The sequence below is a fragment of the Protopterus annectens genome, chromosome 14.part0 (genome assembly GCF_019279795.1).
Source record: "Protopterus annectens isolate FY-2018-M chromosome 14.part0, PAN1.0, whole genome shotgun sequence".
Classification (NCBI taxonomy): Eukaryota; Metazoa; Chordata; order Ceratodontiformes; family Protopteridae; genus Protopterus; species Protopterus annectens.
This window is the reverse complement of record NC_056748.1, coordinates 779,958,069-779,984,225: the sequence shown is the minus strand read 5'-3', so window position 1 is coordinate 779,984,225 and position 26,157 is coordinate 779,958,069. Positions and strand designations below refer to the sequence as shown.

The window sequence follows — 26,157 nt, the reverse complement described above, 5'->3', positions numbered from 1 at the left end:
CTACTAATTAAATGTACGTATCCACTGATTTTAACTATGCTACATGCATAATGACAATTCACATTCTGCTTCTTGTATAGCTTTCCATTCTCAGTTAATATATAATAAACCATGCAGTCATGCTAATCTGCCTTATGCTGCACTTTAATATCAGTTTTCTTGCATGCATTTCCATACAATACTTGCCATAATTTGACTTCCATGTTTATTGCATTTCTTTTTAAATTCTGTCCTTTCCATCCAGTTACCGATTGGTTGGATACAAATTAAACTTTTTTTCAGATAAATGAAAGATCACATCTATACTTACATACATATTTATACATATGGACCAAATGGGTAACTAGAGCAGGATGAAGGAGGCAACTTCATCAGGTGTAAAGTGGTAGGTGGTGCTTTCGGTCAATCCTGATCGCTTTTTAATGTATACAAGCTTTTAAAAGCCAGTATTGCATCTGCGGTAATATGTGAACACTGTGATATTCCCTTTGTGGTCTAAACTGTAGAAAACTGCTTGCTACAGAATAGCAAGCAGTTTGCTGGAGTATAAAACATTTCTTTTTTTTTTTTGTTACTAAAATCTAAGTGCTGCAGTGCTCCATAGAGAGTAGAAAGGGCAGCAACTGCTTGCTATAGTTTAATAGTAAAAAAATGTTTATTTATTTAAGAATTTTTAACTAAAACTGAGTGCCTTGGCTGTCTATGTGGGGTATAAACTATAACAATGTTTGCTACAGTTTAAAAGTAAACACAAATCTTGTATTTTTTTAAACTGAAAGCTGAGCACTGTACAACTCCATGTGGGGTATGAACTGTAGTGACTGCTTGCTATATTGTAGCAAGCAGTGTGCTACATTTTAAAAGTAAATTAATTAATTAATTAAAAGCTGAGCGCTGTAGTGGGTATAAAAAGTAGCAACTACATTTGCTACAATTTAAAAGAAAAATGTTTTTTTTTTTTTTATTAACTAAAATATGATGAAGTATGAGAGTCAGGGGTAGGGTGCAGAAATAGGATCTGACTGGCTCCTGGGGCAGGAGGACAAGAGTATCTGGCCACCTGCTTGGTGTGCCAGTAGAAGATATGGACATTTTTGTTCTTCACTTGAAGAAGCTAAGGTGGTGGGGCAAAACTTTGTGGGACCAGCGTAGGGCACTTATTGAACAAGCTATGCCTGTCATATGTACACACATATATACATCAGAAAATGCATTTATTTTATTTAATAAACAGCAGATTGGCACTAGCTGGTTTTGTTAATACCAGTATTTATTTCTTGTGAGAGAATGTTCCAAGATTAAGGGCTAGATTCATTACTGCCTACACTAAGTATATGCGATCTGTATTCAGAAACATCCCTACCACATTTTTTGTACTTTCTAGACACTCCAAAAGATTACACTTAGTGTACATCTAGTCTATACATTGTGGTAAAGATTACACAGTGTATATCTAGTCTACACGTTGTGGTAAAGATTACACTTAGTGTACATCTGGTCTAAACATTGTGGTAAAGATTACACTTAGTGTACATGTAGTCTACACATTGTGGTAAAGATTACACTTAGTGTACATGTAGTCTACACATTGTGGTAAAGATTACACTTAGTGTACATGTAGTCTACACATTGTGGTAAAGATTACACTTAGTGTACATGTAGTCTACACATTGTGGTAAAGATTACACTTAGTGTACATGTAGTCTACACATTGTGGTAAAGATTACACTTAGTGTACATGTAGTCTACACATTGTGGTAAAGATTACACTTAGTGTACATGTAGTCTACACATTGTGGTAAAGATTACACTTAGCGTACATGTAGTCTACACATTGTGGTAAAGATTACACTTAGTGTACATGTAGTCTACACATTGTGGTAAAAATTACAGTTAGTGTACATGTAGTCTACACATTGTGGTAAAGATTACACTTAGCGTACATGTAGTCTACATATTGTGGTAAAGATTACACTTAGCGTACATGTAGTCTACACATTGTTCTAAAGATTACACTTAGTGTACATGTAGTCTACACATTGTTCTAAAGATTACACTTAGTGTGCATGTAGTCTACACATTGTGGTAAAGATTATACTTAGTGTACATGTAGTCTACACATTGTGGTAAAGATTACACTTAGCGTACATGTAGTCTACACATTGTGGTAAAGATTACACTTAGTGTACATGTAGTCTACACATTGTTCTAAAGATTACACTTAGTGTACATGTAGTCTACACATTGTTCTAAAGATTACACTTAGTGTACATGTAGTCTACACATTGTTCTAAAGATTACACTTAGTGTACATGTAGTCTACACATTGTTCTAAAGATTACACTTAGTGTACATGTAGTCTACACATTGTTCTAAAGATTACACTTAGTGTACATGTAGTCTACACATTGTTCTAAAGATTACACTTAGTGTACATGTAGTCTACACATTGTTCTAAAGATTACACTTAGTGTACATGTAGTCTATACATTGTGGTAACATTTGTAAATCCTCCTTGATATTTAAGGCAGCAAGAAAATCAGTAGGAAAACTAAATTTAGGAGGAAAACGGTGTGAGTTATGCTTGTTTTGCCTGTTCAGTCAGAATGGTGTACACACAGTGTAGGTGTCAATGAATCCCAGGGTAAATGTTTTTAGTCATGTGTCAAATGTGTATTTGAAAGAAATTTGCAAAAAAATCAGCCTAATTCATCTTACTGTTCTTTTTTCTGTGCTGCAGCTCTTCTTGGTTTGTGCCTGAATGGAATTACTGTACTGTCTTTCTACAGAATCAGACAGCTTCGGACCCCAAGTAACCTTCTTATCATCAGTCTGGCAGTTGCTGATATTGGTATTTGTATGAATGCTATGGTTGCTGCCTTTTCTAGTTTTTTAAGGTATGTAAATAAATTTAACTAACAAGACTTTCATTTTCTTTGTGTAGGAGGAATATATGTTGTATTTTATTTCTAAGTGGTGATTCATTTACAAGAAGTGATGATGTTTTCTTCTGTTAGTGACATACAAATGTAAGTCTTATTTACTTGTTCATAGTTTTGAATATCGTTTAATTGACATAACAGAAGTATTTGGATATTTAAGACAGAAATATTCAGCATTTTGATTTTAAAATAATTTATATATTTGCATTTAGAACAGCAGAGGCAGTTATATGCATCACTTTTTTTCCCAAAAAAGTAGTTTTTAGTATATTTTTCTTTACAGAAATAAACATTTAGTATTTCATCAGTAAGTAGATCAGTATACATTAAAGTTTTATTCAGAGAAACATTGACATATTGACATTAGTAGGAAGAAGGCCTATATAGCACATACATACTATGTTGTTCCCTTTGTAATATTAAAGGCCTGCTCAATGACATTTCTAGGAAGTTTTTATTGGGGACAGTCCCATATAAATCCCCCCACTGTTTTCACGTCTATTGATCCTTCTGAAAAGTATTAGCCATCCTTACCGCTTTCCGTCCAAAGGAAAAAAAATGAAAATGAATATTTGTGGGGACAGAAGAATGTGGCCCAAGGTCACAATCAGTTGATGTGACGACCCAGAACAGACTGCTGCACCCCCCCCCCGATTATAAAATTATTTTTTGTCAGATAGACTGGAAATGAAGTTAAGGAAGTGAATGCAACATGCACCATCTGATTTTACTTTTGCACTTTATAGAAATGCAAGAAACCACTGTGAAAAGCAGCTGCTGCAGTAATTGTGTGGTGAACATTACCAAAGGTTTGCTCAGTCAATGTGTGAGTGTATACAGTTTCATGCTTAGTTATTTCAGAACAGTACATGTCTCTCTGTTTTAATTACAGACATAGAAGACAGCTGCAGTGGATGCAATGCACTCAAGTATTACTACTTCATTATAGAAAAAGTATAAATATTTATATAAAGCTTTAATGATTTTAGACATTGTCAAGGCTTAAGTACTGTTACTTGAAATGGCACTAATACAAAGTACATTAGTTGTAATATCAATAGTCAGTAACTTAAATGACCTTTTAAGTCAGAATCAGTGTACAGTGATTTTATCATTTATAACTTCATCTCTTATCCTACAGAACACTTTTCTTCACTTTCTTGGTAAATTAAACTTTCCAGCACATACAACTGTAAGAGTCTACTTACATATGAGTGATTAAACAACTTGATTTTAGTTCACAATACAGTACCAACACAGACAGACACACACACACACACACACACACACACACACACACACACACACACACACACACGTCTGTGCTTGGAGTTTTCACACTGCTGTAGACAGTTTATTTGGGGCTGTATGAAGGCTTCCATCAGAGCACTGAGTAACTCTGCTTTTATATACCTGCCTTCCATCTCTGGCTCTCTGGCTCTGGGGCACTTGGGCACCCTCCACTCTGGTGGAATGCGAAACTGATAAACAGTGAGCTCAGGTATTACACAGTGAGCGATTGTTTGGCATATACAAGATGTCACACTATAAGGCCACCTGAGGGGTTGTCATGCATCCTTCTTGTGGCTTGACATTAGTCATTCATCAGTTATTTAGAATGCCATTGAATGGTCATGTCTGCCCGGGTATGGCTGTGGTTATTTACCTTCCATGATATTACTCCGCCTTCCATCCTTCTGTGGGTATTGTTCAACAGTCATTCTTCTATAGATGCAGATCTGGTCATTCATCTTTATGTGTGTGTGGTCCTATATATCATTGCCATACATTTCTGATCATACATCATATCATCAAAATTTAAGCTGAGTTCAACAAGGTGTTAAGTCTTCAGGCAAGTAGGCACTATGAACTGTACCTTAGAAGACTAGGTCATGACACAGTTTGTCCTGGTTAGCACTTACTAGCTCTTAGTCATGTACTAGCAGTAGTTAGTCAGGAGTAGAACTTTAGTTCTGTCTATTGCTTGTGTTGTACTTCTCTCCTGACTACCATTTTTATTGTTTAGATAGAACCTTCATTTACTTTGAGGAACAATACTGCCACTTACTAAGTGACTGAGTGCACTGAATTTTAATACACAAAAAGCAAACTGTCTTCTGGTGTAGAGGCTTCTGGTTCAGATTGGTGATTTTAATGGCTTCTTAAGTTTTGTTCTGAACAGATGTTTCAGTTAACCCATTTGTCCTGGTCCACTTTCAATAAACACTCAACACCAAATGACATTTGACGGCCTTTATTAAACTTCCATAAACATGACTGTTAACCAATAATTATAAATTTCAACCAAGACATGACACAGGCTATAATAACATCCATGCAAGAAAACATAAAATAACCATAAGGGCAGAGTAGCCACTCACCCTTGATAAGCAGTGTCCCCCACTTGCTCACTTATCTTTGCACTAACAAGACAGCGTTCCCACTCACCTTCAATTTATTCAATTACAACACCATCCAAATAAGCAGCTCTGCTTGCTTATTAACTTATCCAAAAGAGCAACCGCTCACTTTCCTTCCCAACTTATTGAACTGCACATCCAACACCAGAGGGGGAACATAAGAGGGTAAGCCTAGCAAGTTCACGCCAAAATGTGACTTCTATCTCAGTTACACTGAACAAAACCCTCTAAGCCCCTCCCTACCTTTACCTCATTTCCTCCTAAATACCCCTTCATCCCATTTAACCCTATCCTCCCCTTATTCTTTATTCCTGCTAATCTATCTGTCTAGCCCCACTTCAAGATGTCCCAGGACAAAATGGTCTGTTCCAAACCTCATTTGTGACTAGATGTTAAGAAGCTGATATCAAATGTTTAAAGCTATTTTTGTGCTTGAACATTTTAAATTTCTTTTGTTATCCATGAGCTATTATTAGTGTAAATCTGCCATTTCTTGCACAGAGGTGATGGGGACCATGCAAACAGCTTTTGGTCAGTTTATGTAAATGTGTGTGCATGTATGTATGTGTGTGTGTTTTTAACAGCAAGTAGAAGCATGGAAGCCATGAATAGTCCTGCAAAGTCAATGTGAATAAACTTCCTGGATGTTGGTGGCTGCACTGAAGATCACAAGGGCACTTGTGTTTGTACATTTTGGATCATTTGACTTCCAAAATGTGCCCGGTTATGCAAATCAGGAAATTTAATTAAAAAATATCCAGATGTTTCTCATACATAATGTATAACAATCTAGTATACATCTTAGAAGAAGATGGGCGTGATGGACGCACACATCAGTGTGTTCTGACATGCAAGCATTTCATCTTTTCTATCTGCAGACTTAAGAGGGTCTTTTGAAAGTAATTGAACATTAAGTCCAATCATCATAACAATGAACATTTAACTGCAGTTAGGAAAAATGTACACTAATTCTGAAATTGTAGTATTTAAGAGTATTCCCTCTTCTTCAAGGTGCAGCGATCTTGGAATACAATTAACAGGGGTATGGTTGGGGAGGGCACAGTCCCTATGTTGGGGATGATAAAGCTTTCATCTGAAATGAAGGTTCAAAATTCATTATTTTTTGCCGTAATTCCAATTTAATTTTCAAAGTGTCATGCATCACAACATCTAGTTTCATATTTGAAGCCCTAATGCAAGGTATTTTTCATCTTTTTTGAAGCATCCTTTTACAACAACAACAATGTGTAGAAATACGTTTTCTTTATCCTAGGAGGCAAATATTCTTGTAGAGAGCAAGCACCCATTGATGTGGGGGTCAAGCCCCCACACACCAGAACACACATACTTGCTCTGTGGTCACGCAACAGTGTAGAAATGGAAAAACTCCACTATCGCTGGAAGGAATTTCAGCAAATTTCTTCAGTCTATTGCCTGTCAAAGAAACGTCTGCCAACAGGTTGACTGCATCCCTACACGTTTGTGTAAATACTAGCATGCAAACATTCTAAATCTCCTTGATATGGAGACATGTCTCAACACCTGACAAATCTACCACAACTGATTTTCTCTTATCACAGTATCTCATCTAAAACTTGCAGCACCTTTTTATGCATTGCTAATTATACCTTTAACTCATGAAAACTCTAGCGTGTAATATATATATATTCCACTGCTAATGGATTGAATAATAGCTGAATATAAATTCAAGTCAGGTACATTCAACCCTTCCCTATTTCTTGATGAGACCATTTTATTCCTTGCCACTGTGTTATCTCTCATCATATTTTTCACTTCTGTCAAAGATCCAGCTGTAATATCTGCTGTGAGTGCCTGCAAAGCATACAATAACAAAGATTGAACAAAGAAATGCAACACTTATATTCTCAGATCCAACTCTAACCCAAACATTTTCCATTTAAAAATCTCTTTCTTTGTCCTTTTTAAAATTGCTTTTTAAAGCCTAAATTGTGAGATTCTGTTTCACTCTAGCCACAAATGCTTTATTTATATAGACATGATCAGGTCCCTAAATGTTATGGGTTATCCATGCTCTAGGGCTACTTTTGTTAGGTAATGCCAATATACTCTGTCAAGGGTCTTTTCTACCTCCACGCTCAAAGGCAATAATTTATCATTAGCTGACTACAAATCTCTGCCTTCACTAAATGAACACACACATAATTTCCAATCAAGGAATACATTTAGCTAATATCCTTGTAAGCATTTACATAAGCAGATAAAGTCATAATTTAATCTGATATTTGTTTTAATTTCTCCAAATGATTAGGCTTGCACATATCTTGAAATGAGTGGGCCCCATTCCCAAGTCAGGGCATAATTAAAGTTCATGAAATCGGTGTTACTTCAGTCTTTGACATTTGATACAAGTGCTCTTCTCAGCACCCAGAATTGCCTGTTTTTGCATTTCATAAGGGATTACTTTTATCAGCAGCATATTTAGACATGTTTGAAGATTCTTTTATATGAGGTCAGTTGTTCCTACTACAACTGGAACTATCTGTGCATCCTTACTCCACATTACTGGAGTTTCTGCTTGCATGTCCATATATTTTACAGATGTATGCCTTTCAGTTCATAAGACACTGTAGTCACTGGGCTGTATCAATTTTAATAATCAAAGCTATTTCAGTCTTTTTCTCTTGAACTACACTATCTGGTCTGCTTGCTTCTACCCTTCTACTTTCTTAGCTGCTGGTATGATGTGATACCATGTAATCATTACTTCATAATTTTCAAAGACCCTTTATGGTTGGTTTCCAATGTCTCATGACTGCTTCTGTTTTGTAATGTTTTCAAAGTCTCTATAGGTTCATAGGCTCATAGGTGATTACTAGGCTAATGGCGCAAGAGCCTTTACAAGCCTAGCCAATAATACCCAGAATATGACAATATTATATCTTAATTCTCCAGATATAGGATAGGGTAGTATAAGGGTAGTGGGTCTTTGGGTGTTGGAGCCCTGAGTCATTTTACAGACCGCCTCTGTTGATAAGGGACATGGGCAGTACCCAAGAAGTGAATTTACAGCTCCCCATCCATTTATCCTAATTCTTTTTTGAAGAAAGTGAAGGACGGGCTTTATTTTACAAAGATGGGAAGTTTATTCCATAGACGAGGTAGCCTTTGGGACATGAATCTGTCTCTCCATTAAGTTCTGTTAGTCACAAATAAGGTTCAAGTCCATGGAGCATGTAAATATTGTACAATTTTTCTTCATCAGGGCTGGATCAGAGAATGCCTCATAAGTCAGGCACATGTCACCTCTCAAATGATATGAGATGTAGTAGAGGGGCAGGGCCCTCAGTTGGTCTGCATAAGACATGTGTCTTACGCATTGTATTTTTTTTTTTTGTGAGAAATCTCTGGTTAGGTATGTGCAGAAGAGAGCATTGTACTTGAATATGGGCCTGATGAGGGCCAAGTACAATGTCACTATGACTTCCTTTGACACTGATACCATGCCTTTAACTTATAAGTTGAGCCACACAGAAAGATTTCCTCACTACCATAGCTACCCAATGGTCAAAGTTTCGGTTACTATCTGTCTGTGTTCCTAGGTCCCTTACCACTGGTTCTGCTTTTAAGGTTGTGCTATCAATATTATACTTTGCATGAATACCTGATTTACTGAAAGGTACGATTACACATTTTTTAGCATTTAGTCTCAGACCATGGTTATGGCACCAGTCATTTGCCATTTTTAGTCCTGTTTGTAGGGTGTCAACAGCATTTGGGGATTTGATGATTGCTCCCAGCTTACAGTTATCAACAAACTTGGTGAACCAGTGGCCCCCAACATTTCCTTTCACTTCAGAAAAGTATATACTAAACAGGAGGGGTCCCGACACTGAGCTCTGTGGGACACCTCTAGTAACAGGTTTGTTATTGGAAGTGGATTTACCTATCTGGCTGATATGTGCCCTGTCAGTGAACCAGTTTGCTATCCACCTGATGATGTAGGGGTTTATGCATAATGCAATAAACGTATTTATGATCCTAGAGTGGGGGATTGTGTTAAAAGCTGTAGCTAGGTCTAGATAAGTGGTGAATAACATTTTATCCTCACCCTTGGCCCTGTTGACTTTATTAAAGAAGGTCACCAGATTGAGCAGGCAACACCTCCCTTTGATAAAGCCAAATTGGATCTGGTCCAGTGTTTGGAGATTTCCTGTCATTATTGATCAGGTCCATGATAATTTTCTTCATGGCCTTGGAGATAAAACTGGTCAAGCTTATGTGTCTGTAGTTCCCTGGGTCAGTTGATGGCTCCCCCTTGTGCAGAGGAAAGACTGTTGCAGTCCTCAATTCCTTTGGTAAAAAGCCCATCTGGAGGGTGTGGTTAAAGAGGGTTTCTAGTGGCCCTGATAGATTCTGTTTTAAGTTATTTAAAAAGCATCCTGGAATGTTGTCTGGATCCATGGAGGCTGTGTTTTTGATTTTAGCCAGTGCAGTAAAGATCTGTAGGGAGAGGGTTATGAGTATTTCTTCACGTGTGATAGGAGATGATAGGGGGAGAAGTTTGAACTGAACTTGTCAGCCATCAGGTTTGCTATAGTTTCAGGCTGGGTGCAAGTGTTGCTGTTCATGATTAACTCGACACTTTGCTGAGTTTTTCCCCTGAGGTTATGAACATAATTAAAAAAAGCCTTATGGTTATCTTTCATGGAGGATATCTTTGCATCCTAGTTTGCTTTGGCAGTTTTGACCAGTTCTCTAATTTGTTTAGATGGTTGAGTGCCTTTTTGCATTGTTTTGTCTCTTCCTTCTTGACTTTGGAGAGGATTTTTTCCTTTTGTTGAATAGCTTATTTATCATAGAAGTCTACCAGCATGGCTTATTTTTGCCAGTAATCATAGGTTTGACTTGGACATGTACTGCCTCTTCTATGCAGCAATGAATGCTTTTGCATAAAGCACAAAGCAGGCTTTAGTGTCATCTGGGTTTGGAGGGGCTTGGAAGTTTAATAAGCTGTCATTTAGTTTGGGGTAATTGGTCTTAGTAAAGTTCTTAACAGGTTTTAAGTTTGATGGGAGGTTCTAGATTACTTTTAATATAAAGGAGATCATTTTGTTGTCAGACATTACCATGGAGGAGTTAATGAACAGGAGAGAGCAGCATCCCCCCTTGTTTGTGAGTACTAGGTCTAGGATATTTGTACTTCTAGTTGGGCAGCTAACTAGTTGTTCCACTCTTTTTAATTTCTCCAAATCTTTTGGGTTTCTAATACCATGGCAGGAATGGACACCATTCCTAAGTCAAAGTACGATTAAAGTTCATGAAATCAGTATTGTTTCAGTCTTTGATGTCAGCCAAAAGTGCTCTTTGCAGCACCCACAATGTGCCCAGTAGTGACTTCTGCAATTCATATGGAGTTACATGTATTAGTAGCATATCTAAACATGATTGTAGATTTGTTTTTATAATTTCACGTTGCTCCTACTACTATTGTAACTCTTTGGGTATCTTTCTTTCGCATTGTTGCCATTTCTGCCTGCAAATCCTGATATTTTATGACTTTGTGTCTCTCTGTATACAAGCCACTTTAGTCACTGGGTGTGTCGATTTCAATGATCAATGCTGTACTTTTGTCTTCTTTTCTTGGACCACTATATCGGGTTTTCTAGCATCAATCTTTTGAACTGGCGGTAATGGATGATCCCATGTGATGTACACTTCTTCATTTTCTATGATGCTTTGCGGCTCATTTTTCCAGTGTTGTTCAGCCACTTCAGTACCATAATTTTTGCACAATCCCCAGTGCAACAGTCTTGAAATATTATTATGCCTTTCAGTATACAGACCTTTTGCCTTTAATATATCGCAACCAGCAACAAGGTGTGCAACTGTTTCCAATTTGGTTTTACAAAATCTACAGTTGTCTGATTCTCCCACATGTTCAATGGACTTTGTAAACCAATGTGTACACAGACCACTGTCTTGGGCCACCAATATTAACCTTTCATCTCTTGGTTTAAATTCGCCACTCCTCAACCATTCCTGCATTCGTTCCTGATCAACATGAAGTTCTTCCAGAAGTTTTTTATACTTGCAACTATATTTATGCATTTTCCACATTTCTTGCCTTCTCATCTGGTCCTTCGCCTTATATTCTTTCTTTTGTTTTTTGGCACATTCACTTGCTGCCTGATTTTTATCTACTTCTGGTTTGATTTCCATTCCTGTTTGACACTGATATGCTTCTGCTTAGTTAAGCAGAAAAGTCATCTTAGATTTATTCTCCTCATGTTTCAAAACTTTCACTACATTTGGGTCTTGAGGTCAGCAGATATGGAGTCTCACAATTGCAGATCTATACATATAATCAATTTCAAGGAGGCCCATCCCTCCTTCAGAATGGGGAATATATAATCTTGGTATGCAGTGATTTTTATAAATCATTTGGTGAGCATGAAGCATCCTTCTTGTTTTCCTATCTAATCTATCCAACACATTTTGGGGCCAGTCAATCACTCCAAAACTGTAAGTTAGGACAGGAATAGCAAATTGGTTTACAGCTTGAATTATTGTTCCTAGATGTCAGTGCTATTTTCATGATTAAGTTAAGTCTTCTGAAGTATTCCTTATTAAGATGAATTCACATGTGTTTGTGTGTTATTGTTGATACTTCATCAATTCCCAAATATTTATACACTCCTTCTTGCTCAAGTTCTTTTTTTATCACATTCTTAGCCCAAACTGATGTTTTCCTTGTGTTGCTGTTTTCCTGCTATAAAGGTGGCTTTTGCACATTTGTCAAGACCAAATGACATTCTTATATCATCTGAAAAGGTTTGTTGATCCAGTGCGTTTGTTGATGAAGTCCAAAAACCTCTGAGCAAGTGAATTATGAGTCATATAAGTCTCATAGTTTATGGAAAGGTAGCTGAAGTCCACATACAAGTATGATGTTAGGTTGAATGTTAAGTGATTCCAGTAGGTTTAGGTAGGAGGTGTGGTTTTCCAGACTCATGTTAGGGGATCTGTAGCTAGCAAGGATATGATAGGGAGTCATACCTATAGTTAGTTGGGCTTGGAGCAGCTCAAGCAAGCTATGCTGTTGGACCAGTGTAGCAGTGTACATGTCCTTTATGAGCACTGAGACCTGTGTAGCATCCTTACTACATTTTTATGTCTTTCAGTACACAAACCTTCAGCCACGAGTGTATTGCACCCTGCAACAAGATATGTAACGGATTCAAGTTCTGTAACACAAAACCTACATTTGTCTGTCTCTCCTACCTTTTCATTGGATTTTATAAACCATCTAGTACATAATCCACTGTCTTGAGCTACCAATATTAACCTTTCATCTTTTGGTTTAAATTGACCCCATTTAAACCATTTGCATGATAACTCTTGGTCAACATGTGGCTATTAAGAAGATCCCTATACTTCTTGCTAAAATGGTGATCTTTCCATTTATCTTTTCTTTTTTCCTGATCCTGTTATTTGTATTCTTTCTTTTGCTTTTTTGCACTTTCTGTTGACACCTGTTTTTTACCCATGTTTGTTTGGATTTCCATGCCTTTTTTCTCCTAAAGGCTTCTGCTAACCTAAGCAAAGAGGTCATCTTAGACTTATTTTATTCATGTTTTAGAGTTCCAGTATATTTTGATTGGATGATAATACTTGTGCAATCCCACAATCACCAACCTAGATGTATAGTTCATTTCAAGGAGACCCATGCCACTTTCAGACCGAGGGATATATAATTTTGGCAAACACTGCTTCTTGTATATGATTTGATGAGAATGGAGCAGTTTTCTTTTTTCTTTTCAAGCTTATCTTTTTGTGGCCAGTCAATCATCCCAAAGCTATAAATTAAAACAGGGAGTGCAAGCTGATTTATAGCTTGAACTTTATTCCTAGATGTCAAAGCAGTATTCAGTATTAATTTTAGTCTTCTAAAATATTCCTTACTGAACTTTGTTCTCATTTTTTCATGTTGTATTGCTGTCCCTTCATCTATTCCAATATATTTGTACATTCCTTGCTCCAAATCTTTTATATTACATTCATCTGTAAGTTTTATATTTTCTCAAGTCTTCAGTTTTTCTCTTTCAAATGTTCCTTTTCTGTGTTACCTGAAAAGGCTTTAACAACTTGTAGTTGTTTTCTCAGATGTTCATCTGATGAACTATACAGATCTGAGATTGTCTTTATTGTCCATTCCACAACAAATGAGTCTCTAATCTGATGTCAGATCCATCCTTGGCTACTTCGTTAGACTTTAGGCTCGATAGCTGGAGCTCCTCCCCCATGCCCATGAACCCCTTCTTCTCCTCTCAGTTACCTCAGATTTGATTTGCCACTTTAGCATTTGGACATGGTCACTGTTAGCTCGAGCAGGTCAGAGTGGATAAGTACTTTTCTGACAATATATTTGTCACTGTTTTCCCTATTTCATTACTCTCAGACTTAAAAAAAGAGATATATTCATCTTTATTTCTTTTTCTGAGGATTTTTAAATCCTTTCCCTTTCTTGTCAGTGTAGCATTGGGCCTTGAGCCCTTGCTTCATTCTTCTTGTTACATAATTATTGGTACTTCTCTTGTACCGTTATCGGTATTCATTGATTATTATCTTTATTTACTTATATACTTACTATTTACTTATACATATTTTACAGGTACTACATTTACCATTGCTACTATTTTATCCTGACCAACTGTCTTCTTTCTTCTTCTTGTGGTTGCCTGTATCGCTATGTCAGAAAAAACAACTGGCCTTAAGAAGTGCTCCTCAGGCAGGCACAACATTTCCAAACTCAGATGATCACTCTGAGAGTGTGTATACTGCCTGGGAGCAAGATATGTAAATAATGAGTGTGAGATTTGCACTAGTTTTAACAATGTCAGTTGTGAAAAGGAAGGGATAAGTTGATTCTAAAGGGTCTACTTCCTTCATTTTCTTCTTCAGCATCTTCAAAAGAAATGTTCAGGAGAGGCAATGGACAAAAACAAAGAATCAAGGAAGCATTCCTCTTATTGTTCTCCTCCTTCAACTTCTTTAGGCTCTGCTCCACCTAAGGAAAAAAAATTAAAATTGTCAGATCCACCTACACCTTTGGATCTGACCTGAGTAAAATCAAAGTCACCCGGATCCAGTGCCAATGCTATGGCTCTGAGACCTGAGACAGAAAGGTGGTTGGTCTTCCAGTCCCCCCTTCCCAAGAGAAGTCAGTGTTTCTCAGGCTTTCAGAGCTGGCTCAAGCCACTTCCAAGTTTTCTGCAGAGTCGGTGACTTCCCCTTTCCTGCAGGACACTCCGCAAAGGATATCTTGTCCATCTTCAACCTCCTCCTCGCACAGGTTATCTAGAAGCCTAACAGAAGCTGATGTGGACATGATGATGAGAATGTTTCTCAGAAACCAGATTCAGTAGGGGGTTATTCTGGCTGTATCTCCAATCAAATCCATAAGCCTACCTCCTGTAAAACCCCAACATTTGACTCCTACTCCAACCCATCCTGTGTTTTTAAAGAGATTTATGAGCTTGTGTGTGTCAGATCCGAAGACCTTACCCTCTATGACTCCAACACCTTCTCTGAACCAGACTGCTCTGACTCTGTCACATCTGGAATGGTCTCAGGTCTTGGAGCCATAGCATTGGCATTGGATCTGGAGGTTAGGTTTGATTCCAATGTTCCTGGAGCCTTGGCACTAGACAGCTCAATTCTGATCCCTTCATCAAGGCTGGAGCCTGGAGGGATTGGGTTCTGTCCTGCACAGGTATCTACAGATCCTGCCCAGTCAAGACTTGGTTCTCTGCTGGCTTCAGCCTTTGATGTAGTGGAGAAAGTTTTCTAAACCACCTGCTGTGGATGCTGGGTCTTTTCATTCTGCTCCATCAGGACAGCCAGTCTGGCCAAGCCTGGAGACTGTCCTCACTGAGGACTCTTTTGGCACTTCTGAGTCCTCCCTGGAGCTTCACACTGAAGAGCCCCCTTGGAAGCATATGTGTAAGAGGAGACACTTAGATTCTCCACAAGAGTCTTTAACTGAAGACACTGACTTTGATGAAGGGAAAGATTTCCTCAAGTCACCCATTGACAATGTTTTCTTGGTGAAATACTTGACCTTTTGAGACAGAAAGGTGGTTAGTATTCCCCTCCCCCTTCCCAAGAGAACTCAGTGATTCTCAGGCTTTCAGCACTGGCTCAGCTAAGACTTGGGTAGTCATCCCAGTGGATTTGATGGTAGACGTGATCTCCCACCAATCTTGGAAGGATCTGGATGTCACATACCCTATTCCCAAATGTCCAGACAAATACCTTGTTGTACCCAAGTATAGGGCTCATTGGAGCAATAGTCCCCATGAGGATGCAATGGGGTTATAGCAGCCACCAAGAAAGAGCTTGCAGAATAGAGTTCTTCTGTCACTCCCACTAACAGAGTGTCTAGGGCACTGGACATGTTTGGGAAGCATGTCTACACTTCAGCAAGCTTTGCCCTCACTGAATTATTTGGCACATGTTATGAGATTTCAGAGGGACCTGATCAAACAGTTTTCCATTACCCTCTCAGGGTCAACGTCTGCAGAGAACAAGACTGTATGTTCACAACAGGCCACCCTCCAGTTGCTATTGAATGCTTCCATGAGATTGATTTCTCACATGGAGCTTCTAGAGCTGTGGGTTCAGGAATAGTTGTTATAAGGCAATCCTGGATACACCTTTGTGATTTTGTAGAGTCTTCATTCATCAGTGCCCCTTTTGATGGATCCACCTTGTTTGGCCCTAAGGTGAAAGAGATTCTCTCTAGGAGCGAACAAAATGGGAAGATGTTATTTGCCATAGGAATCCATTTTCTACCCTTCAAAGTGACTTTTCTCAGAACCAGAGAGGAAGAAGAAAGATGTGGTTCAGAAAGTTGCAAGATTCTTCCCAGGACTTCAGTGAAGAAAGGCACCCCACTCCACCCCCTGTGTCAGAGAGGGGAACTGTAATGGATGGCACCACCCCATTGCAGAGGTGGCCCGAAACATCAGAGCTTCAGAGGTCCCTTCTCTGAGAAGCTCTTTCAGCATCCTGGCAGGGTTACCCGAATGCTGCACACTTGAAGCAATCAGGGGTACTTATCTCTATACCCAGAAGCCTGGATAGCCATCACCAAACATACCTGGGTGCACAATATGATATCCAGCGGTTATTACATAACATTTTCCCCTTCTACCTGAAAATTCCCAACATTCCACCCAACCAGAGGAAATCAGCAGCCGTAGAGATAGAAAAGCTGCTGAGAAAGAAAGTCATCCAAGTGGTCCCCCCCCAGACAAACAAGGATCCAAAACCTACTCAAGATTCTTTTTATTGCCAAAGATCAATTTTGGATCTCAGCAATTTAAATCAATTTGTAAAACTGTCAGAGTTCAGGATGGTCATGGTTCAGTTCATCTTGCCACTGTTGTGGAGGGACAACTGGATGTGCTACATAGATCTCCAGGATGCATAATAACATGTCAAGATACATAGATGCTTCATGAAATTCCTACCATTCTGGCTAAATACCCTTTTGCATTTCCCACAGGGTCGCATCCCTTCTTTATCCACTCTCCCAACACCTACACTGTTCTCATAACACAACGGCCTCATCTGTATTTATATTGGTGGCACTGGTTATTTTAGACATTCTGTCACTGGCCTTGACTTCAACATTAGAGTAAGTGCAGATCTTTCCACACAGAATGTTGTGTATTTGGCTTGTTGCTCTTCATGTTCATCATTCTATGTTGGAAAGACAAACAGAAGTTTAAGGGAAAGAATTAAGGAACATATTACAGTGTTAGGGATGTACTAGCTAAACATGTTCAAGAGAGTGGCCCTTCTCATTCATTTAAATTTAAGTTTTTGCAATGCTTGTATGAAGGGAAACATCTTGGAGACTTTAGAAATTTTACAGAACAACATGAAGTTTTGTGTATCATTGTGTTACAAGCTGACAGGGACCCTAGTCTTAATGGGAAGGTCCCTTTAAGACATTTTCTTAAAGCTCATAATTTATTTAAATGAGTTTTAATTAATTTATTATCACATCATTTTTTGCAGTGTTTTCATTGGTGGTTTATATTTTGTCATGTGATTTTTATCAGGCTCTATGGATTTATTAAGTTATTTTGTCATTGTTTTAACTGGTCTGAAGAAGTGCTCTAAGAAGCATGAAAGCCCTTACCTAATTAAAACTATGTTTTTATTTATTTTTTGCCATGGTTGGTCTGGTCTGTTTTATGCATAGCTTAGATTCTATATTCACATAACTAAAGATTTAAATCAGAACAACTGTTTGTTTCATTTTCCAAGACTAAGTTAGGCAGAGCAATATCAAAAGTAACCTTGGCTAGATTGCTCACAGATTGCATTGTTTGTGTCTGGAAGCATAAAGGATTATCATTACCCAAACCACCTAAGGCACATTCTACCAGGTCTATGGCCACATCAACCGCCTTTTGTTCCAGAGCTTCTATAGATGACATTTGAGCACCTGCTACATGGTCCAGTGTTTACACCTTTGTAGCTCATTACAAATTGGACATTTTATTGAGAACTAGGGCATTTAGGTCCACTTTACTCCAGAATATCCTTCCTTGAGGACTGCCTAAGGCTACTCTAGTGGGGGACTCTGTCCCATCGGTTGAGAAACAGGTGAAAAAGACAACATCAGATGCTAAAGTTATGAACTAAATGATTGCATCTGTCCACACAAGAAAAATGTAATAGACCAAAAGATGGCAGTAAATTCAGTTGGAATGCACTGTTCAGATAAACTTTCATAGACCATTTATTGTGTGAGCACTTTCATAGACCATTTATTGTGTGAGCACTTTCACAGCTGAACTAATACTGCTTCTTCAGACAACATAAAAATCAGGAAAGGAATTTAAATACATAAATCAACCAATGAAATCACTGATATAATTAATACCTAACTTATTATACCAACTACAAACATAAAACTAAAAATGCAGATAATATAATACATAAAATCTACTTCACTAAAAATTGAATCATTTAAAATATTTATTATTTAAAAGAACATCTAGCTTTAAGGGCAGGTTTGATAGATACATGATCATTTAAATCCCCTCCCCCTAGATGCTCTTAACCTGATAATCCATCTCATCTCAGAAGTTCCCATTAGATTTCTAATACCCCCCCCCTTGTTTACTCAGTCTAACCGTTTCCAGTACCATAAACCTAAACATATGGGAACTGTCTGTAACACTCACGTGTTTGGCTAAAGCATTAGTGTCAGAACAACTACTAATACTGTACAGATGTTCTCTTACATGATCCCACAGCCTGCTATCAGTTTTACTTATTTAAAAATGAGAAACACACAACACAGAATGCTAAATAAACAATCTGGCATGTGTTATAATCAGCCTTTACCTTAAACGTCCACTGCTTACCTGTGTCGGGATGTGTGAAGCTACTGCTAGAATCTATACAATGGCAATGCCTACATTTAGTACAAGGAAATGTTCCAAAGGAGGGATCTACATCACTGGATTCTCCACCCACATGAGGATAGCAAAGCATCATCTTCAATGATCTCCTCTTCTTATACAAGAAACAAGGTTTCTCACCCATTACAGATCTGACATCAGAATCTGCCACTAGCACTTGCCAGTGTTTCGGTAAAATGTTCGTAATCTGTTTAACATTGCGTGACTACACAACTGGTAAGCTAAACAACGGTTGTTGGCCTGACCTAATCATTCATGCACCATCTGTTGTGTTCATAATGTCAGAAAAATAGGGTTTGGCTTGTGTAGATCTCAAATTTGGTATACCATCCAACACCTTATCTACCTCCTTCTTGCTATATCCTCTGTCTCCCAATTTATCCTTAAGGGAAATTAATTCTTTACAGAATCCTGCTTCATTAGTGCTTAACCTGGATGGTCTCATGCCTTGGCCCTTGATGACATTCTTAAAAATGTGTAGTGGATGCATGCTTTGGCGGTATAGGTAAGTGCTCCTGTAACAATCCTTTCTATACACCTGAGTATCAAATACATTGCCTGGTTCCCTGGTTATGTATACATCTAAAAACTTATCTTCAAGGGGGAGCTTATTAATACTGAACTTCAAAAACTCAGTAGTGGTATTCATATAGTCAAAAAACAACATAATCTGTGCTTCTGTGCCCATCTGTAAAATAAAAATATTATCAACAAATCTTCGATAAAAATAGATCTGTTCAGAAAAAACAGAATCAAGTATAAACATTTCCTCCCATACGAGTATAACTATGTTGGTATTGGCACTAGAAGTGCCCATAGCTACTCCATCTTTCTGGAGGAATATATCATTCCAAACACCATAATATTATTCTTCAAAATTAATTCCATGAAAAGGCATAAAAGATCTTTCAAATTGCTGTCATACTCACTACATTTGTTCAAAAAATGCCATGACATCTCAATGTGAAAGTGAATCCATGAAAATGTGATGGCATTATACAACATCCCTATTATCTATGTTGTTGAATGTTTAGCAGTTTATGCTTTTTCTAAGTATTTATTGCCATCTACTGCCCACTAAGCATCAGTAACCTATAAATGAAACAACACTTCATTACATGAATTTAAATACTTTTTATGCTCCTCATGAGTTTTCAATGTTTTTACGTGTAGTTTTAGATACTGTTTTTACTATATAATTATCAAATATATATAAATGTGTTTAATATGCATAATAAGTGGCCACGGTGGTGGAACAGTTAGTGTTGCCCCTTCACAGCAAGAGGTTCTTCAGTTCGAAATTCGGCTGGGATGCCTTCTGTGCGGAGTTTCCATGTCCTCCCTGTGGTCACGTGGGTTTCCTCCGGGTGCTCTGGTTTCCTCCCACATCCCAAAGACATGCTGTAGGTGGATTGGACACTCTAAATTGGCCCTAGGCATGAGTGCGTGTGTGCCTTCTGTGGAAGGTTGGGCACCAGGCTGGCAACTCGACACCTTAAAACTCCACTGCTAATCATGAGCAGACAAGGTGATCCGCTGTGGTGACTTCTAACCGGGAAAAGCTGATAGAAGAAGAAGAAGTATTTAATATGCATAATAGCAACAAATGGTTTTCTATTAGGTTAATTGATGCAGTGATGCCACTGGCTCACATCAGTACTTAATCAGCAAGCATGATGGTCTTTAATATGTCTGAAGAAGCGTTCATTTGTAGAACACGAAAGTGCTTACATATGTCTTGTCATTTTTACTTTTATTAAAGTGTCCGTACCTTAACCAGGGTGTCACTGCTGGAGTTTACTTATATGATTGTTTGTTTGGTCTCATAGAGGTGCTTCGTCCTTGTAAATTTTCATCCTTCAACTTCGCATCCTCCAACCCCTTCCTCTTTCATAGTCTCCTAATATGTCCTGAGGATTTTTCCATCATTCTTCTTATGTGAGCTCCAGTGCTGCTGCTTTTTCTTCCCTTGCTCTATCTTTTGGCTTTCGTTGTTTTACGTCTCTTTCAGGGAATGGTAATGGTTGGCGATACTTTATCATATTCTGGTTAGTTGAATAGAGGGAAAACATGATCTGAGGTAAATGAGGAGAAGAAGGGGATTATGGGCAAGTGGAGCTCAAGCTAGTAGCCTGAAGTCTAATGAAGTGATCCAGGACAGATCTGACATCAGATCCGAGACACATCAGTTGAGAAAAGATAAAACAGAGAACACAAATGCAGAGTTATGGTGAGTACATAGTTTTAATTGTTACATCATCCACAAAAAAAAAGTAGATGAGATATCCTTTGACTAAATGATTTTCTTGGAATCAGACTGAATCTGTGACTTGGGCTGTTGAGTAAACAGCTTAATGGATCGAGAGCAAGAAAAATAGTAATGGTGACAAAGAGTCACCATGAAATATTCCACACTGACATTTCACATCCTGGATAGCAATTTGCCTTTTTTTGTGGTTCAACTGCAAAGTGGTTTACTATTTCTTCATAGTAAAATTTACCACTGTATGATGGTGGATCTTGTCCATCTATAAGCATTCAATAATCCTGGATTGAGGAATACTATTAAATACTTTTTTTGTAATTTATCCATGCCATACTGAGATTCCTGTTTTTTTTTTGCAGGTCTCCATTATGGCTTTAACAAAAGATGGTCCTTTGTTCCATATGAATCTCTTTTTCTCCCTTCTGTTCTATAACCATGATTGATTTTTTTAATCTAAATGATTGTATACTCTACCTGCATCAATTCCCGGGTATAACGTATATGTTGTTGGGAGACAAGTTATTGGTTGATAGTTCTTAGGGGGTTATGCAGGTTCACGTTTATGTATGAGTATGATTTTCTTCATGGTTAGCCAGTCTGGTATCATTTCAGGGTATGCATAAAAGTAGTTTTCACTCAAGGCTAAATCACAGTGTGTAGATGTTAATACCTTCAACCAAAAGTTAGTTGCAGCATCTGGACACGGCGTTTTCCAGCTGGGAGTCTTTCTTACCTTTATCTCAGTTGGAGTTATTCACTCCAATCCATTTCTTCTATATCAGAGTCTGTTAACTGCTATTTTACTTTTATTCACTCAGGCTCTTTATTGTGCTCAACTGGGTCCTCAAAGATATTTCTCCAGAATGTATTAATTTTTGTTTATTCTTAGTAGTATCACAATTATTGGTGTTTTCTTTCCTAGTTTCCTCAAGAATTTCTTTGGGTCATCCCTAAGCTGTTGGTTTTGCATGCTCTCTTTGTATTTCCCAGTGCATCTCCTAGGTTTTTCAGCCAACACAGAGATTATAATTTATTGTTAGAGATAGTATAACTCAAATCCTGATCTCTTTTTATGTATTTATGTTTTAGTTCACTCACTTTTATCATTTTTTTAATTTCCTTTTCTGTATTCTTCCAATGATGTTTCTTTTCTTAACTGTTTCATGTGTGTTTCTAGTTGGTGCTTCCATGCTGGGAATCTATATGCCCTTTTATTTTCCTCTAGTAATTTATGCTTTCTTGGTAATACCTTGCATGTTATTAGTTTTTCTGCACAACATACCTCTTAACATCTTAGCACAAGAATTCTGGACAAAGCCTGACATAATGGGGGGACAAAGGCTCAAAAATAGGGACAGATTTAAAAAAATGCTCTTATAAACTTAGAAAGTTGCTAGAATATTAGGATTTATCTTAGCATACATTTTGTTGATGGATATGATGTCTGAAACTAAAATGTATGTCATTATTTAGTGACTTCAGTCCTCAAATCAGCCTAGTGATTTGTCAGAAAATCACAGATTTTATGATGTAAAGATGAAAATTAAGAGACAAAAATCTGGACATTCTGTGAAAATCTGGACAGTTGAGAGGTATGCTGCACAATAATGTTTTCTTTTACATTTCTGTTATATTATGTGTATCTCTCTTTATAGTTCCAATAATTATTTTATTCATTTGGCTTATTAAATTTTGACAATCTTTATCTTTCTTACTTTTGGCAGCCTCTCTCTGTCATACATATTATTATATGTATCTGTTTCTATCAAATCCAGAAGATCTTCTCTTAAATTACTTTTTCCTGATTAAGAATTTCTTTTATGGTTTTTATTTTCTGTTTTTTTCTGCCTGTATTTGGAAATATCTTGGCTGTTAAATGACTGACATTTTGTTTTGTGAAACATCTGTACTGCATTCAGCATTTAACTGAATTAATGAGTGATTTTCTCTAATCTTGCTCTGCTGTACTTCTTGTGTCACTTCTTCAAGCTGTGCTTAGTTCTCAACCAAACAGGGACAAATCGAGAAATAATCGGGGATGCATAAAATATTAGTACACTTAACTTCAGACATTGACAGATTAAGAGATTGCAAATGAACATACATTTTCCAAAGTGAAAGAAATCTAGAACAACTCTAACTATTGTCATTATTTATTAATGGTAATTCACCACCTTTTCTCCAAAAGTCACCAGTTTTAGGAAGAACTAAGAGGGACAGAGCTAAAATTTGAGTCAAAATCAGAGACATTCCTGAAAATCAAAGACAGCTGTGAAGTATGAAACTGTGCCTGTTGTAATAAACCACCATTTTGAAGTGGCCTTTGCCTGTGGTTTTCCCATTCAAATCCTTCACTTTGTAACTGATCTACCTCTTAATTTTCAAATTCCTGCATTTCTTTATCAAACTTTTTACTTATCACTACATCAGACTTTTGTGCTACTCTACTCTTTTGTATCATTTAACATGTCTGAGTGCCTTTGCCTATATGTACTTTCAAATATGTTTAACTTTGCTTTATGATTATTAGTTAACTCTGATTTCTTTTCTGCATATAAACCTCACCATATTAGGTCTTGCTGCTTCTCTCAGGTCCATTCCTCTGTATTTAATGTTGTAAATACCTCTGGACTTTTTTCTCTTACAGTACTTTATTTTTTGGTTCCTTTTCCACCTCACTCAGTTTTTTTGTCTACATATTGTTTTGTTTTTATTCAGTTAATTCATTACCTTAAATTGGCATCTGTAATGTTTGCCATTTCTTTTCTATTTCAATGATTTTTCTATTCTGCATTTTCCCTTGCTTCTAAAGTGTAACGCCCTTTTGGGAACTCTGGGTTAGTTGCATAGAATAAACAAAACTAAATTTCTTTTTTGGCCTTAAATGTCAATCTTTCCTTTCTAGGCATTTTGTCTGGCTGGTCTTTTTTTTTTTTTTTTTACTTTTTGTGGACTGTTGCTTCTTATTGCTACAGTGGGGCCTCTTAGATCATCTGTTGGATCAGGGCTTAGTAGAGCAGCAAGATCTCTTTCATTCTTGCAGGACTTTGTACTAGTCTTTCTACCAGCCCAGACCCTAGAAAGGAGACCTTATTCTGCATTAAGCTTTAAAAAATAATTTAAGTGCTTCATCACCAGTCTCTCAAAAATCAAAAGTTTACAAATAAATAATTTTCCTCTAAAATTATACTATAGATAATACAAAACAAGTAAATTTATTTCCCAATGTGCTATATCTTAACTTTCATGTATTTAACATTAACTGCTGGCATCACAAACACGTCATTATTAATTTGTGTCATGGACTTCTGTCATATCTGGAACTTCAGTTATTATTAATATTATTTTTAATTATTTAATTATCTGTAATTGTTAAATGTCATCAGACCTCTACCCACCAAGTCTAAGAAAAATTGGGAAAGCACTTCTTGTCATTACTGAGCACCAGTTTACAGATAAACTTCTATTTCTTACTATGAAATAGTACCGTGAATTGTACTGCTTTAGTAATGTTACTGATAACATTCAAAAATACACTATTGTTCTTTCCACTGTTTACCATTTTCAGCCTGTCTGACCTTATGAGTAGCCCTTGCCTTTCTTCAATGCATTGAGGTAGTTAAAGTTCCATGGGAGAAATGACTTCCAGAGCTGTAGTACCTTTCTCAACAGAATTTACATCAACAAAAGGTTCATAACTGATGGATTAGGTTCATAGGTTCATAGGTTCATACTAGGCTATCTGCCCTAGGGCATTTATAAGCCTAGCCAGAATGTGTTTGGCTTTCACCACCCATTTTAAATTAATTTTGCTATGCCCTTTTTCGAGGTTAGTATACTCTGCCTCTGCTAACAGTGACACAGAAGTGATACCCGGGGTAAACCTACAATCTCCCATCCACTCATCAAGATTCCTCTTGAAGAGAGTCAATGAGGGACTCTGCCTAACCTGGACTGGGATTTTATTCCAGAGTGAAGGGAGCCTCTGGGTTATGAATCTGTCCCTCCAGCATGTCCTATTTATTTCAGTGCTGAGGTTCAAGTCTTTCGAGCACTTAGATCGATGGGATTTGGATTTTCTGAGGTGCTGCATGTTCATTAATTCCAGGTTGGACATGGCTTTATACGTCAGGCACAGATCGCCTCTGAGCAGGCGGTATGCCACTGAGTAGAGCTGGAGTTTCTTTAACCGGGCAGCATATGGCATCTGTTTGAGCCCTTTGATCCTCTTGGTGAGGTACTTTTGGGGTCTTTCCATTTGCTGCAGGTGTCTGGTAAGGTACATCCCAAAAAGGGCATTGTACTCAATTATGGGCCTGATGAGGGATGAGTAAAGAGGCATGATGACCTCCCCTGATCTAGATGTGAATCCCTTCATGATTAGGTGGGCTATATAAAATGTTTTTCTAACCACTTTGGCCACGTGGTTGTCAAATGAGAGACTGCTGTCAACTTGGGTACCCAGGTCCCTAATTATTTCTTCCATACTTAATGGATTACCACCTATGTGACATTTCACATCCTGGATAGCAATTTGCCTTTTTTTGTGGTTCAACTGCAAAGTGGTTTACTATTTCTTCATAGTAAAATTTACCACTGTATGATGGTGGATCTTGTCCATCTATAAGCATTCTTACTTTTGGCAGCCTCTCTCTCTCTCTCTCTCTCTCATACATATTATTATATGTATCTGTGTCTATCAAATCCAGAAGATCTTCTCTTAAATTACTTTTTCCTGATTAAGAGTTTCTTTTATGGTTTTTATTTTCTGTTTTTTTCTGCCTGTATTTGGAAATATCTTGGCTGTTAAATTACTGACATTTTGTTTTGTGAAACATCTGTACTGCATTCAGCATTTAACTGAATTAATGAGTGATTTTCTCTAATCTTGCTCTGCTGTACTTCTTGTGTCATTTCTTCAAGCTGTGCTTGGTTCTCAACCAATCAGGGACAAATCGAGAAATAATCGGGGACACATCAAATATTAGTACACTTAACTTCAGACATTGACAGATTAAGAGATTGCAAATGAACATACATTT

The 26,157-nt window shown here is 37.5% G+C and overlaps 1 protein-coding gene across 1 annotated transcript in view; it reads left to right on the top strand.

Moving 5' to 3' along the window:
* RGR (retinal G protein coupled receptor) overlaps positions 1-26,157 on the top strand; it is a 272,329-nt gene that overhangs the window by 34,151 nt on the left and 212,021 nt on the right. The window contains exon 2 of the mRNA XM_044056521.1: positions 2,741-2,897. Coding sequence (XP_043912456.1) covers positions 2,741-2,897 — 157 coding nt within the window. The remainder of the gene's footprint in view (positions 1-2,740; positions 2,898-26,157) is intronic.